Source organism: Lathyrus oleraceus, chromosome 3, assembly GCF_024323335.1.
Source record: "Lathyrus oleraceus cultivar Zhongwan6 chromosome 3, CAAS_Psat_ZW6_1.0, whole genome shotgun sequence".
Lineage (NCBI taxonomy): Eukaryota > Viridiplantae > Streptophyta > Magnoliopsida > Fabales > Fabaceae > Lathyrus > Lathyrus oleraceus.
In genome coordinates, this window is record NC_066581.1 from 240618828 (window position 1) to 240634269 (window position 15442).

General features: G+C 41.9%; 1 protein-coding gene and 2 pseudogenes across 1 annotated transcript; 2 read left to right on the top strand and 1 right to left on the bottom strand.

The window, feature by feature from the left end:
- Positions 1-524: 524 nt before the first annotated feature.
- Positions 525-1505, top strand: LOC127126604 (prohibitin-1, mitochondrial-like; annotated as a pseudogene).
- A 543-nt stretch (positions 1506-2048) lies between these two features.
- LOC127130644 (sister chromatid cohesion protein SCC2-like) lies at positions 2049-3516 on the bottom strand. Its single transcript, XM_051059616.1, has 3 exons — positions 2792-3516; positions 2129-2176; positions 2049-2081 (listed from the first exon to the last, which is right to left on the bottom strand). Exons 1-3 carry the CDS (start codon positions 3398-3400, stop codon positions 2049-2051), a joined length of 690 nt encoding a protein of 229 aa, XP_050915573.1. The 5' UTR covers positions 3401-3516.
- A 10608-nt stretch (positions 3517-14124) lies between these two features.
- On the top strand, positions 14125-15105 carry LOC127126605 (prohibitin-1, mitochondrial-like; annotated as a pseudogene).
- Positions 15106-15442: the final 337 nt, after the last annotated feature.

The window sequence follows — 15442 nt, forward strand, 5'->3', positions numbered from 1 at the left end:
TGGAAGACCTCAATAGTGTCATACCCCGATTTTGCTCCTGAATTTTTTATGTTTGTTTGGCATGCTTGGCCTAACCTAACTTTGGTTTTACATGAGGATTGGTTTTGATCCAAAGTCATGGTGTTGTGATTGTGGATACCTCTATGGTCTGGGTCATCTGAACAACCAAGTTTCTTGTGTTTCTAGCCACTTGCTAGTCTTGCTATTGGTTCATGGATACTATGTCAAAACCCTAACCTTATGGTCTCATTTCATGGCCTTGTTCATGTGCATTATCAGTCAAGTTATTTTTCAAAAGTCAAACATTCAAGTCATAAGACAAAACAATTTGGAAACCAACTTCAAACCATTTGTTAATCCATTTCAATCTATTTCATCCATGTTTAAACCAGTACATATGATTCCATACAAGAAAAATACAAAAAATTGACACTTTTGACCAATTGTTGACTTTGGTCAACAGTTGACTTTTTGGTCAACTTTGACCAAAGTCAACCCAAATTCATTAAACTCTAAATTTTCACCTAACATCAATCTCCACAACCAGTCTCCGAAAGATGAATTTCAACAACGTGAAGATCCCAAAGGTTCCTGGTAGTGGAATCGCCGCTTTGCTTAAAGTTAGCATTATCGGTGGACTTGCTATGTATGGGGCTACAAACACCTTGTATAATGTTGAGGGTGGTCATCGAGCTATTGTCTTTAACCGTCTTGTTGGGGTCAAAGATAAGGTCTATCCTGAATGAACATATATTATGATCCCGTGGTTTGAGAGGCCTGTGATCTATGATGTTCGTGCACGATCTCATTTAGTGGAGAGCACTTCAGGAAGTCGGGATCTCCAAATGGTGAAAATTGGACTTAGAGTTCTTACACGTTCTGTGCCAGACCAATTACCAACAGTTTATCGAACTCTGGGTGAGAATTATAATGAAAGGGTCCTGCCTTCTATTATACATGAAACTCTCAAATCTGTGGTTGCACAGTACAATGCCAGTCAGCTCATTACTCAGAGAGAGGCTGTTAGTCGTGAAATAAAGAAGATATTGACTGAAAGGGCATCACAATTTAACATTGCGTTGGATGATGTGTCAATCACAAGTTTGACATTTGGGGAGGGAATTCACAGCTGCAATTGAAGCCAAGCAGGTTGCTGCTCAAGAAGCTGAGAGAGCTAAATTTGTTGTAGAAAAAGCTGAACAAGACAAAAGAAGTGTTGTTATTAGAGCACAGGGAGAAGCCAAGAGTGCTCAATTGATTGGTCAAGCTATTTCCAACAACCCTGCATTTATAACCTTAAGGAAAATTGAAGCTGCTAGGGAAATCGCTCAAACAATTTCAAATTCTGCCAACAAGGTTTTCTTGAATTCAGATGATCTCTTGCTGAACCTTCAGGATTTTAATTTTGGAGCCCAGTGGGAAGAAATATTTATGTTGCTGAGTTCACTTGTTTCAGTAACTTTTTTCTTGTATTACGATTCATTTTGAACTGTATTCTATTAACTCATCACATGAGATTTAGCTTTGCAAACTGGATCATGGACAAGCTGATTGTCATTCTCTATTGGAAATTCTGCAGAGTTCTTGTATGGTGGTGGAAGGGATGTTGACAAAGCAAACAAAGTTGTTTTGGAATCTGGGGATGTTTTGATCTTCGGTGGCAAAGCTAGAAATGTCTTTCACGGCGTTAGTGCTATTAAGCCAGACAGTGCCCCTATCAGCTTGATTACAGAAACTAATCTCCGGAATCCTGGACGATTGAATCTTACTTTCAGGCAGTATTAAGTTAAAATGCCTCTGCTTTTTCACCATCAGATTAGTCTGATGCCTATTTCGCCTGTTTCCTGGGGCAGGGCTTGTAATGTAATGCTATGACATGCTAATTTTGTATCCGTTTTGGGTTCTCTGTCTGTATAATCTCTCAGTTGTTTCAAAAGCTAGAAATGCATTTTCAGATTAATGTTGGATTGTGCTGCAAAAGCTTGCTTTCCTTGCACTTCTCTTGGAAGGCCCTAGGAAATCCAGTATCCTATGTCTTTTCCAGTTACTTAAAAAAACCATAATGCAACCTGCAGCAAATCCTGCAATGACCAATCATTAGCCATGTGACAGAACCAAAACAATATACCAAGCCATGGAAATGCATGAATCCATTCCATATCCTGTCACTAGAATTCTGCATCAAATAAGTCATCACATAAGAAAGAAGAAAACAAAAATATGTGATAGTTCCAAGAAAGAAACAGACAGGAAGTAAAAAGTAGGCAACCACCTTATATGCTTTCTTTGCAACTGAATATGACCACTTGAATTTTGCAAATATTCTTGCTGCAGCCAATTTTATAGGCAAAGATGCTGCGGGTGAATTCGTAATGTTAAACAGCATCTCCAACGTAATACACGCAAAATCATCGGATATTTCACAAAAAGCATCCGGCAGCAAACAATGATGCCTTTACCTGCAAAAACCCAATGCAATATATCATATGCATTGATGCAGATAATCAATCAAAATATAGCATCTGCAAAGAAGTTCGGCATCTCTATATGATGATGTTGACATTCCTCGATTTTGTTATCGCAGCAGGCTTTCGATTGCTGGAAAAAACCGAGTGTGTCTCCTGAACTGTTGGAAGCTATCAGAATTGAATGGGGATTGCAGTAACAGACAGAACATTGCAACTATTTACTGATCAAGTATCCACAAACAAATTGCCATAATTTTTTCTGTAACACTGTTTGTGGCAGCAACAGGTACACTCTGCCCAGCTCTGACCGAGTGACCAGGTACATTATCATCAGCTTCTGCTTCCATTTTGCTTTCAGCGTCAAGAAGATACTCGAACATGTTTTGCAATGCTTGAATCTTAAGCCGAGCATCAGCGTGAAAAGACAGTGTTTCCTCCAGTATCTTTCCAATGTCATGTTCTAACATAAATTCAGGCCTTGCAATTAGAACATATCCTAGTGCCTGCAATGATCTAACCTTAAGAGAATAATCGTCCACGGCAAGATACTTCATAAACAAGCTGAGGCTCCTTCTGACATCAACAAGTTTATTACCAGAGCTTGCTAGCCAACAGTTGCCATAACGAATAAGTAAGCCGATACAGAAGAGAGATCGCCCAACTTGCTGTTTGTTTACAATTGCCTGGGTATCCAAACATTTGAAGAAGACCTGGATAAGATGCTCAATTACATCTGCCCCCTTTCCAGCAATCTTACTCATACTGCGAAGGCATTTGATACAAGCATGGACAACTGTCAAGAAAGAGCGTCGAAGAATCATCTGCTTCAAATCTTGTTCAAGTTCATCCACAATACTGAGAGGTAACTTACGCAGCAATGGCAACACATCATCAATTATAAATGTTATACTCTCAAGTAGCTGTGCGACCATGCTATTGTCAACCTGAGTCTTCAGATATGGCTGCAAAGTAATGACATACTGGGAAGGGTTAGAAGCTGGTGCACAGAGAGTTGGGTCCACAAGACAAAATGCATGCAAGACTAGCACATATGATTGCGGTAAAAAAAAAATCAAGAGTCAAGTTGCGCTTTATTATAGTTACAAGAAGCTGATTATTTGGCAATCTCTTCAGCATTTCAACGATTTGCTCAGTTTTCTTAGCCACCTCTAGTGGAACAGTACTACCATTTTCAAAGACCTGAGTTTGTGAAGCAGAAGGCTCCTCAAACCAGAACTCATGAAATGTTTTGCAAGCATCATCCTGCAGTACTCCTGCTCATCATCAAGCCAAGGTAGTAGCTGCATTGAAGTTCCTGTCAGCTGAAGCAAATTAAAAGAAAACAAGGAAATGAATACAACAGTGAGAGTTAAACCTATGAAACATTGATCCACACACTGCAAGAACCATCAACCTTTTGAGCCCTCATTCACAAACCAACTGAGTTTAGTGGCAATAGAAATTCACTGCAGTAAAATCACAACAACTCGGTAAGATGGTAAAAATTCACAAGCAACAAAAATGAAACATTTTCACAGAAGAAGTACAAGGTACATGTTACCTTTTTCAGAGCAAACACCAAAATGGGATAGACAACAGAGCAGCACAAAAAAAAAAGCACTTCCAATTCCATACTCTTTTGATCTCATCCAAACCCTAGCAATGGGATTATAAAAGGAAGAAATCAGTAAGAGAGGCAGGCACAAAAAAGGACCTGGAGGCGGAAAAATCCCAAACAAAAACCCTAAAACCTCAAAACCGATTACCTGGAGGCCAGTTTTCTTCGCATCCATCACCACCACCGCAGCGACGCCCTGTAAGAACTTTTCTTTCCTACTCTTTTTCTTTCTATTCATGCTTGTTGTTTGATTGTTTTTGTGAGAGCTGAGAGTGTTTGAAAGGGGTTTCGTTGAGAGCAAGAGTGAGATTGAGTGAAATGTGAAGTCTGGGGTGCGTGAGATTGCCATTGTTGGGGAAGGTTGAGTTCGCAAGGTGAGAGAGATGAGAAGAAGACGAGCTTCTGTTTTGCTTCTTTTTTTCGTTTCCATTTTTCTGTTTCCTTTTTTTTAATTTTTTAATTCTATTTTTAAATTTGTTTTTTTTAACAGAGATAAAAAACATAAAAATGTTTATATGTTATCTTTTTATTTATTTATTTATTTTTGCCCGGTTCATATATTTAACGTAGTATCTCAGTAGCAGATAATGATGAGTGGCCTGGTGGAGAAGGGCAGTGTTCATATTCTTGAGTGGGGTGGGTTTAATACTCATGTGTGGCATTTTTTGGCATTTTATTTTTTTAGCTATATTATTTTTTCTTTTAGCATTTTAGTTTCTTTTTATGTTTATGCCTTTATTACACTCATATGTTCATTTTGTTAATAATGTAAAGTTGTTGTATTTTAATTTAATTCAAAGCCATTTTAAAACTATAAAAATCATACTTTCTCGATTTAATATCGAGCCCATTTTTTACACCCTTGTAAGTCGATTGCTTTTTAAGCATCGCCATCAATCTCACATAGCTTACTCTTGGGCTTTCTTACAATGAGCCGGTTCCCTTACACTTACACCCATACGTTGTTTAATGCTCATTCATTTCATTTCTTTGATTATTTGATTTGATCATATACTTGTTTATATCTTAATTGTTTGATTAACTGTGGCCTACTTGTATGGTGTATGAGGCATATATTTATATTGTTCGATTGCCATGACAACCCCCATTCACAACAAATGTATCCCTCTCCCATGAAATGTATAATATTTATTCTTTCATTCTTTATTCACCTGTTAATACAAGAATTAAAATGAATATTCGATAACCATTTCAAAACAAGATCAAAACCTCGATCCAACGTCGAGTAATCATTTTTCAAAACCTAACAGAACCAGCACGTATTCATCCACCCTTTTGTAAGTCGATTGCTTTATGCATCGCCATCAACCTTGTAAGTCGATTGCTTCATGCATCGCTATCAACCTTGTAAGTCGATTGCTTCATGCATCGCCATCTACCCTTATCCCTAACCCTTCTCCTTGCTCCATTCGTCGATTCTTGTTCCGATTAGGTAGCACCCATTAGATAGAACCCTTTGTATGATAACATAGGTAGGATCCCCATATCCTTTTGTATGATAACATAGGTAGGATTCCCATATTCTTTGCATGCCAACATTAGGTAGATATTCCCATTTGTAAATCCTAAACATTTAAGCACACATTGCATGACAACTCTAGGGCAGAGCTTCCCCCACTTCTAGACCTTTCTGAGCGTCTCCGATCTTGTGGCATGTAGTCCGTTCCATTGCAAAGAGGTAACTGCCTAAGACTCGATTCAGCGAGCTGCGACACCTACTGCTAGGGCGTGAACACATTGCCCACTCTCTTTTGACACAACTGGTGTCCTCCTTCTCTAAGTCCATATTCAGATGGCAACCCCTATGAAGGGGAACTACGTCGCCCTGATTCTCATACCAGATGAGGTACGTAGGCAGGAGATCGTGCGAGATCTCTCCGGGCACCTTTTTTTCTTTTTCACCCTTTTCCTTTTTTTTTGTGTGTGTTTGCTTGACAGTTGCTAGGCTCGAGTTCCCGACTCCTTAGTAACTTATTGCTTGTTTCTTCTTGTGTGTGTTAGGATATGGATGTAAGCCCAGCGATTGGCATTCCGTATCCTATTGTTGAGTGCTTGGAGTACGGTATAAGTCCATCAAGTGGCATCTGGTTTCCAGTGTGGGTTTGTTTGGTTCGGAAGCTGATGTAAGCCCAGCGATTGGCGTTCGGGTTCCATGTTTGCCTTTTTGTGCGTGTGTTTTGTTTCGGCGTGCGTGAGCCGAACTACGGTAACTCTGATTCTCATGTTCAGATGAGATACGTAGGCACAAGATGCGACGTCTTGCCGAGTTTGACTAACAACTAACAACTAATCCTTGTTTCCTCTCGCCCTTGTTGCGATCCTTTCTCTTGCCCTAGTTGCAATCGAGACCCTTATTCCCGTAGTTAGCTGAACTACGTTTTGCTCTGATTCTCATTCCCGATGAGATACGTAGGCATAAGACGCGACGTCTTAGCGAGCACACTTATCCTTAACCCATAGGTAGCCGAGCTACGAAGACTCTGATTCTCATATTCAGATGAGATACGTATGCAGTGGATGCGACATTCGTGCGAGTCATTTTCTTTGACCCTTTCTTTTAGTAAATAGTACATTAGATAAACACACACCCTTTAGACAAGAAACAACAAGAGTGGATCCCGTAGAGTACTACGGATGCGTAGGGGTGCTAATACCTTCCCTTCGCATAATCGACTCCCGAACCCAAGATTTGGTTGCGAGACCTTGTCTTTTCCTTTCCTTTCTCCAGGTTTACTTCGAGCGTTTCCTTTCCCTCCTTTGGGATAAATAACGCACGGTGGCGACTCTTCTGTCATTTCTTTTCTCGCCGGTTGTTTTTTTCGCATACCGTATTTTTCGGGTTGCGACAGCTGGCGACTCTGCTGGGGATATAGTTTCCCTAAGCGAGTCCCTCCTAGCTTTTGTAGATTTCTTGTTTGTTGGGTGTTTATGCTTTTGTACAGTCGTTTACTTTCCGTATTTACCTGCTCTACCTTATTGCATTCATGTACATATGTTTGCTGTATCTGCTGCCGTTTATCTGTTTGTTGGGGTGGGGTGTTCTATGAGAGGTAAGCCCATTACCCAGGCTTGAGTGTACACACAGATTTTAGAGTGGATGTTCATGAGGCTTGCGTGGCATGTTGCTATGTTAAGTCGTTCGTGAAGAACCACACCCAGACGAGGTTTCTCTTGGATATATTATGTCCTACGGATGTTCCGTAACGACATGATGTTCCTCTAGAAATTGTCGACTCTGGTGACCATTTTCCGAGAACTCAGTCGAGGCCTCTCCTCCGAGACGTGATTATGTTAGCTCTGGTGGGCGCATTCTCGCTAATCAATCCGAGGACCCCGAGACTGGGAACTTGCTTTAGGATGTCCTGTTGAGGGGAGTCAGCAGAGGTTTTTTATCCCGTAATAATGCCAAACCTTCAGTGGTAAACGTATTATTCTCGACTGAAGGGCCGAAGCTGACAAACTTCTGTTCTTAGAACCTACCTGTGAGGGGAGGGTTTGATCTCTACAGGTACGGTTTCTGCTAGTGGTGCTGTGATGGTGACTTTGGTTCAGCCAAATTTATGGACGTTTATTTCTGGGACGCCGGAGTTCTGTCCGTGGTTTATCAGCGGGTTCCGTTTATTTCGGATCCCTGGGCTGAATCTGTGGGTGCTCACTCAGATGGTGACTCAGTTCTCCAGACATGGGTTCAGATGCCAGTTGATCAGATTGACTTTGGGTTTCAGATGGTTGTGATCAGAGTTCAAGCCGAAGCTTCGGATCCTGTGTGCCGAGATGCACAGCCTGCCAGTCTTGGCTCCATCATTTGCATCATAGCATGTTTATTTTCCAAAAAAATAATAATGCATGAAAAAAGTTAACTCGCATGTGCATATCCTTTTCAGGATCATTCATGATAAAATAGCATCCGCATCATATGCATATCATGCACATATCATCCTTGCATTGCAGACATGCTTGGGAGAGACTTCTCACTCTGGGTTTTGACTGAGACTGGATTGTTGATCATCGTCCGCACCGCAACCAGATTGAATCATCAGAGGAGTATGGATCAAGTCCAAGCTGAGTTGGCTGAGATGAGGGCAAACATGGCCCAGTTCATGACCATGATGCAAGGAGTTGTTCAGGGGCAAGAGGAGCTGCGTGCCTTAGCCCAAAGACAGGACATGGCTCAGTTCATGAGCATGATGCAAGGGGTTGTTCAGGGGCAAGAGGAGCTGCGTGCCTTAGCCCAGAGACAGGAAGCTGTGACTCTGCCGCCCAGTCGTGCTTCACCAGAGGGGGTCCTTGTCAATGATCAAATTACTGCTGTCACTATTCCCGTCAACAACTATGCCGTGGGTGAAGATTTGAGGGGTATTATAATCAGTGGACAGCCCCTTGCTACAGAGACTATTAATGTCAGAGCAACTCTTGCTCCGGTTCGCCATCCTGGCTCTTCAAATCCTTCAAGTTCTAAAAAGCCATCCTCTGGGGCACCCAGAAGGGGAGAGGGTGAAACAAACGTTGTGCACCGTCGGAGGAGTGTGAACAAAGGACAGTATCGGCAAGTTGCTACTGTGACTATTCCAGCCACTCAAACTCAACAACAACAGAGAAGACCAACTCAGCAATATCAGCATCAACAACATCGTCCTCAGCAGCAGGCTTACCGGCCTCCCAATGGTAATCAAGCCAGTACGAGTAATGAGAGGAAGAAGATCATTTTTGATCCGATCCCTATGTCCTATGCAGAGCTGTATCCCTCTTTGATAGAGCGGAACTTGATTACTCCCAGAGACCCGCCGGCTATACCCGTCAACCCGCGGTGGCGGTATAGGCCTGAACAGCATTGTGTGTATCATTCGGGTGCTCCTGGTCATGATGTGGATAGTTGTTTCCAGCTGAAGATGAAGGTTCAAGACCTTGTGAGGTCAGGGATTCTGAGCTTTGAAGACTTAGGTCCCCGTGTTAATCAAGCTTGAAGACGGCAAGTCCCGGGTTGGCGATGGTTGTTCTTCTGAGGTCTTCAACAAAGAGGTTTGTTCAAAAGCAGAAGTTGCTGATGCAAAGGATACTGACAGTTGTTATCCCTGGTGGGATCTATCGCAATTGGGTCACTGTGGGCGTTCCTACGGTCGTTCATAAGTCAGAGTAATAATCACTTTGTTTAAAAACCCTTCTCCCATGCCAAAAGGAGAAGTGATGACATTGTTGGCAACATTTTGTGCAATGATATTTTCATTCAAATAAATTCATGTTAAAACATTTGTTTTTCCATTTGTTTTCCCTTTTCGCTTTTTGCATGAAATTGGTGATCACAAAAAACCTTAAAAACAAGAATAAAAGCAATCTTTTCATCTGCATAACGATTGTCTTGTTTGTTTTTCAAAAAGCTTTTCATCTCTAAATCATTATGCAGGTTGTTTCTTAAACCCATTGAACCTAATGATCAGACGTTATCTCCCAATTTTGAATTCCCTGTATTTGAAGCGGAAGAAGATGATGTTGAAAGGATTCCTGACGAGATTTCTCGGCTTCTTGAGCAAGAAAAGAAGATCACTCAGCTGCATCTCGAGAACAGCCAACTGGGGCACATATAAAAAAAAAAAAGAGGAGGGTGCAAAATCAAAAGAAATCCAAATCAAAAGAAAGAAAAAGAAAGAAAGAAACAAAAGAGAAATAGCACCCTCAAAGTCCCAAGTTGACTGATGCTGAATTCGATCGAAAAGAAGAGATTAACTGCCATGTGTCATGGTTAGTTATATCAGCGGAGAGTGACGAAAGCACGCTATAAGAAGGTCAAGCCTCGTGTGTTCCGAGGGACCCTGTGCTCAAGAAAGTCTTGTCTTTCGTACCCGATTCCAGGGGCAAGTGAACCCTAAGCTATGAACGCCCATAGGTTGTCAAGAGAGTCTTTTCAGGCGGTGCTCTGAGACTTACAGCAATGGATGAAGAAGTTCACTCGTCCTGTGAATTCCCGATGCAGTCAAGAAATACTTCGCAAAAAACAAAAAACAAAAAGAACAAAAAAGCTCGCTAAGTCGAGCACCCCAAAGGGCAACTTAGGCAAAAAGGAGCGTCTCGGTGGATTGAAAACCCGAAAGGGCGATCCAGGCAAAAGTTAGAGACATTAAAAAAAAAAAAAAAATTCGCATCCCGCTAGATTGAGCACCTCACACTGGGGCAATCTAGGCAAAAATTAGGGATTTGGCAAGTAACTGCATCTTGACAAGACCGTGTTCTATATCTGTCATCCGTCAGGAATCCTCGATGCGTCGTCGACTGAAGCTCTGAATACATCGAAATTCAGAATGGTAGAGTAAGGGTCATTATGTTCAATGTAGCCCTCTCCAATATATATCACCGATTTCAAACTTGTACAGATCTATGGAGTCTCGCCCTTTGCAGACTACCATTCCATCACATCAATTTGAGCTTTTATCCAATTATTTGCACTCTTATTTGTTTCAACTCAACAAACGTTTTGCATATTTTAATTGATAAAGTATCATTGTTTTTCAAAATAAATAAATTTTTCAAAATTGTTCTCAAACTAAGTGAATATTCACAATGATGGAAGGATACTTAGGAGACCCACAGTGCTCTCCCAAGGGCGGTATGATTACCAACAGGTAAGACAATTGTTCGTATCTCGAGCATGACTGTATCTTTTCCCTGTAGAACCTCTCATGGTTTCTCCTCAGCGAGATTGCCCAGTGTAGTGTTGGTTGAAGTTGTTCATCTTCATGTCCCCGGCAATGCAGTTTTTTTTTTTTTTTTTTTTTTTTTTTCAAGTCCCTATTAGCACCTATAGTGGGGCATCCCCAATAGAGTGCTGTTTGAGCCCTATTGTGGGGCATCCCTAGCAAGTTTGCTGTTTGGACGCTTTTTGTGGGGCAGTCCTAGGCAGAGCATTTATTGAAGACTTCAACTTTCCTCTCTCCAGCAGAGCAGTCTTCCTCCCTCCCCCAGCATGGGTGCTCTTCTTGGAAGATTCAGTATTTGGTGGATTGACATCCAGTACTCCATCATGTCCTCAGATAGATCCCCAGCGGAGTTGTTAGCATGAGGAGCTTTATTAATGCCTATCTATCTTCATCAGAGATCTGGTTGCTTCTGAGTATCTCTGATTTCCAGCACGAGTTGTTGTGGCGCGTCCGTCAGTATGTTGAACTCTTTTCTCCGGTTATGACTGACGATCCCTCCGGAAACCTCTGGTGGCCTTCCTCCCCAGCAGGATGGTGTTGCTTCCTGATATCCCAGTCTCCAGTGGATTTTCTTGGCTCTCTGGTGACTTTGGTTTTCCCTCTGAAAGAGTGGTGCCGGATGGTTGATTCCCGGACCTGTGTGTTGAGCATGTCTGTTTGTCAGCATTCATCATACATTTTTTTAGATATAATGCATGCATGCATAATCATAGCATTCGGATACTCATGATGCAGTTGTTGCCGTGTATCTGTTGATGGTTGTCTCCTGCTATTTGTTGATACAGATCTCTCCAGTAGATCCTCCTCTAGCAGATGTGGGTGTGTCTGATCTCTCCATGTAGATCCAACCCCTTAAGCAGAAAGTGTCTATCCTTTACTGCCATTTCCCCACTGAGATACATCCTCGTGGATGATGGTTGTTTCCGTTCCCTCCCTAATGGGATGGGTTTTCCCTATTGAGTTCTTTCCTCATTAGGATGAGTCCTGATTCAGTCTGCCTTTTTGGATCGATCCTAAACTGGCTTCCTGTTGGCTGTCTCCCGTGCTTCCCTGGGGCATAAATGAATAGTCGCTCACTAACCGGCACTCATTCATCTCATCCTCAGCGGAATTTGTGGCTTCTACCTACAAACCGGTAGTTGTAAGTCCTATCTTTGTGGTTTTCTACCTATTAACTGGTAGTTGTAAAATCCCACTTTCATCCCCTAGCAGAGTTAACCCTTTGTGCTCATCCTGGTCGATGACTGGTTACTTTTCTGTGGTTTTCTGCCTACAAACCGGTAGATGTAATCCCCTCTTTGTGGTATTGATAGTCTTGTCCCCTTTGGATACTTGCCCTGATCAAGCAGTATTGTCCCCAGTGGGTCTTCCCCTTTCTTTTGGGTATTTGCTCCAAGTTAGCAACTTTATCCTCTTTTGATTGGTCATCTTTTGCATGCCTAGTCCTGGTACCCTGATACCTTTCTTTTCGGTCGATTATTCATTTAACAACCTGCAACCCGGTTATGGATAATCTTCCATGCGAGTGTATTATCTACGTTTTGACGGCCATAGATGATATATCTCATGCACTCTTTGGTCAAATCTTTCGATTGTTATCCCCAGCATGGGTCTTTGGCATGCGTGCCGGCTCACGTATCACTGTTTTGTTATCTTCGCCGATGCTGATAGACATGAAGAGTTTTCCGGTGTTCAGACCGAGGCGGTATCCAGACCGAAGTGGCGTTCAGGCCAGTTTCCGATTTTCAGATCGAAGAAGTTCTCAACAATCAGGACGAAGAACTTATGGTATTCAGACCAGCTTTCCGGTATTCAGACCGAGGTGGTATTCAGACCAGTATTCCGGTATTCAGACCGAGGTGGTATTCAGACCAGTTTTCCGGTGTTCAGACCGAGGCGGTGTTCAGACCGAGGCGGTATTCAGACCGAAGTGGCATTCAGGCCAATTTTCCGGTATCCAGACCGAAGTGGCATTCAGGCCAGTTTCCGATTTCCAGATCGAAGAAGTTCTCAACAATCAGGACGAAGAACTTATGGTATTCAGACCAGCTTTCCGGTATTCAGACCGAGGTGGTATTCAGACCAGTATTCCGGTATTCAGACCGAGGTGGTATTCAGACCAGTTTTCCGGTGTTCAGACCGAGGCGGTGTTCAGACCGAGGCGGTAGTCAGACCAATGCGGCATTCCGGCCAGTTTCCGATTTTCAGATCGAAGAAGTTTTCGACAATCAGGTTGAAGAACTTATGGTATTCAGACCAGTATTCCGGTGTTCAGACCGAGGTGGTATTCAGACCAGTATTCCGGTGTTCAGACCGAGGCGGTATTCAGACCGAAGGGGCATTCAGGCCAATTTTCCGGTATTCAGACCAAAGTGGCGTTCAGGCCAGTTTCCGATTTTCAGATCGAAGAAGTTTCCGACGATCAGGTCGAAGTACTTATGGCATTCAGGCCAGTCTTTTTTTCCGATTTCCAGATCGAAGTGGTGTTCAGACCAGATTTCCAGTGATCAGACCAACATTGATACTGTCATATTCCGATGCTTAGTGCGGCGTTCAGGCCACGGATATTCCTGTGTTACCATTTATTTTGGTATTCAGGTCAACTTTCTGTTTCGGTACTCAGGCCGATTTTCACCGTACCAGACGGATTCTTCTTTCGGGATTGCTTCTTTGCCGATTCTGACAGGCATTGTTAATTATTTCATAGGGATTCAGGATCAAAATCCGGGTCTTCTTAGTATTTAACCATCTCCCACAATGATCATACGAAGAACATCCTGCTTCATATTCTCTAGTTGAAGACGCTTAAATAGGGGCAACTGTCATACCCCGATTTTGCTCCTGAATTTTTTATGTTTGTTTGGCATGCTTGGCCTAACCTAACTTTGGTTTTACATGAGGATTGGTTTTGATCCAAAGTCATGGTGTTGTGATTGTGGATACCTCTATGGTCTGGGTCATCTGAACAACCAAGTTTCTTGTGTTTCTAGCCACTTGCTAGTCTTGCTATTGGTTCATGGATACTATGTCAAAACCCTAACCTTATGGTCTCATTTCATGGCCTTGTTCATGTGCATTATCAGTCAAGTTATTTTTCAAAAGTCAAACATTCAAGTCATAAGACAAAACAATTTGGAAACCAACTTCAAACCATTTGTTAATCCATTTCAATCTATTTCATCCATGTTTAAACCAGTACATATGATTCCATACAAGAAAAATACAAAAAATTGACACTTTTGACCAATTGTTGACTTTGGTCAACAGTTGACTTTTTGGTCAACTTTGACCAAAGTCAACCCAAATTCATTAAACTCTAAATTTTCACCTAACATCAATCTCCACAACCAGTCTCCGAAAGATGAATTTCAACAACGTGAAGATCCCAAAGGTTCCTGGTAGTGGAATCGCCGCTTTGCTTAAAGTTAGCATTATCGGTGGACTTGCTGTGTATGGGGCTACAAACACCTTGTATAATGTTGAGGGTGGTCATCGAGCTATTGTCTTTAACCGTCTTGTTGGGGTCAAAGATAAGGTCTATCCTGAATGAACATATATTATGATCCCGTGGTTTGAGAGGCCTGTGATCTATGATGTTCGTGCACGATCTCATTTAGTGGAGAGCACTTCAGGAAGTCGGGATCTCCAAATGGTGAAAATTGGACTTAGAGTTCTTACACGTTCTGTGCCAGACCAATTACCAACAGTTTATCGAACTCTGGGTGAGAATTATAATGAAAGGGTCCTGCCTTCTATTATACATGAAACTCTCAAATCTGTGGTTGCACAGTACAATGCCAGTCAGCTCATTACTCAGAGAGAGGCTGTTAGTCGTGAAATAAAGAAGATATTGACTGAAAGGGCATCACAATTTAACATTGCGTTGGATGATGTGTCAATCACAAGTTTGACATTTGGGGAGGGAATTCACAGCTGCAATTGAAGCCAAGCAGGTTGCTGCTCAAGAAGCTGAGAGAGCTAAATTTGTTGTAGAAAAAGCTGAACAAGACAAAAGAAGTGTTGTTATTAGAGCACAGGGAGAAGCCAAGAGTGCTCAATTGATTGGTCAAGCTATTTCCAACAACCCTGCATTTATAACCTTAAGGAAAATTGAAGCTGCTAGGGAAATCGCTCAAACAATTTCAAATTCTGCCAACAAGGTTTTCTTGAATTCAGATGATCTCTTGCTGAACCTTCAGGATTTTAATTTTGGAGCCCAGTGGGAAGAAATATTTATGTTGCTGAGTTCACTTGTTTCAGTAACTTTTTTCTTGTATTACGATTCATTTTGAACTGTATTCTATTAACTCATCACATGAGATTTAGCTTTGCAAACTGGATCATGGACAAGCTGATTGTCATTCTCTATTGGAAATTCTGCAGAGTTCTTGTATGGTGGTGGAAGGGATGTTGACAAAGCAAACAAAGTTGTTTTGGAATCTGGGGATGTTTTGATCTTCGGTGGCAAAGCTAGAAATGTCTTTCACGGCGTTAGTGCTATTAAGCCAGACAGTGCCCCTATCAGCTTGATTACAGAAACTAATCTCCGGAATCCTGGACGATTGAATCTTACTTTCAGGCAGTATTAAGTTAAAATGCCTCTGCTTTTTCACCATCAGATTAGTCTGATGCCTATTTCGCCTGTT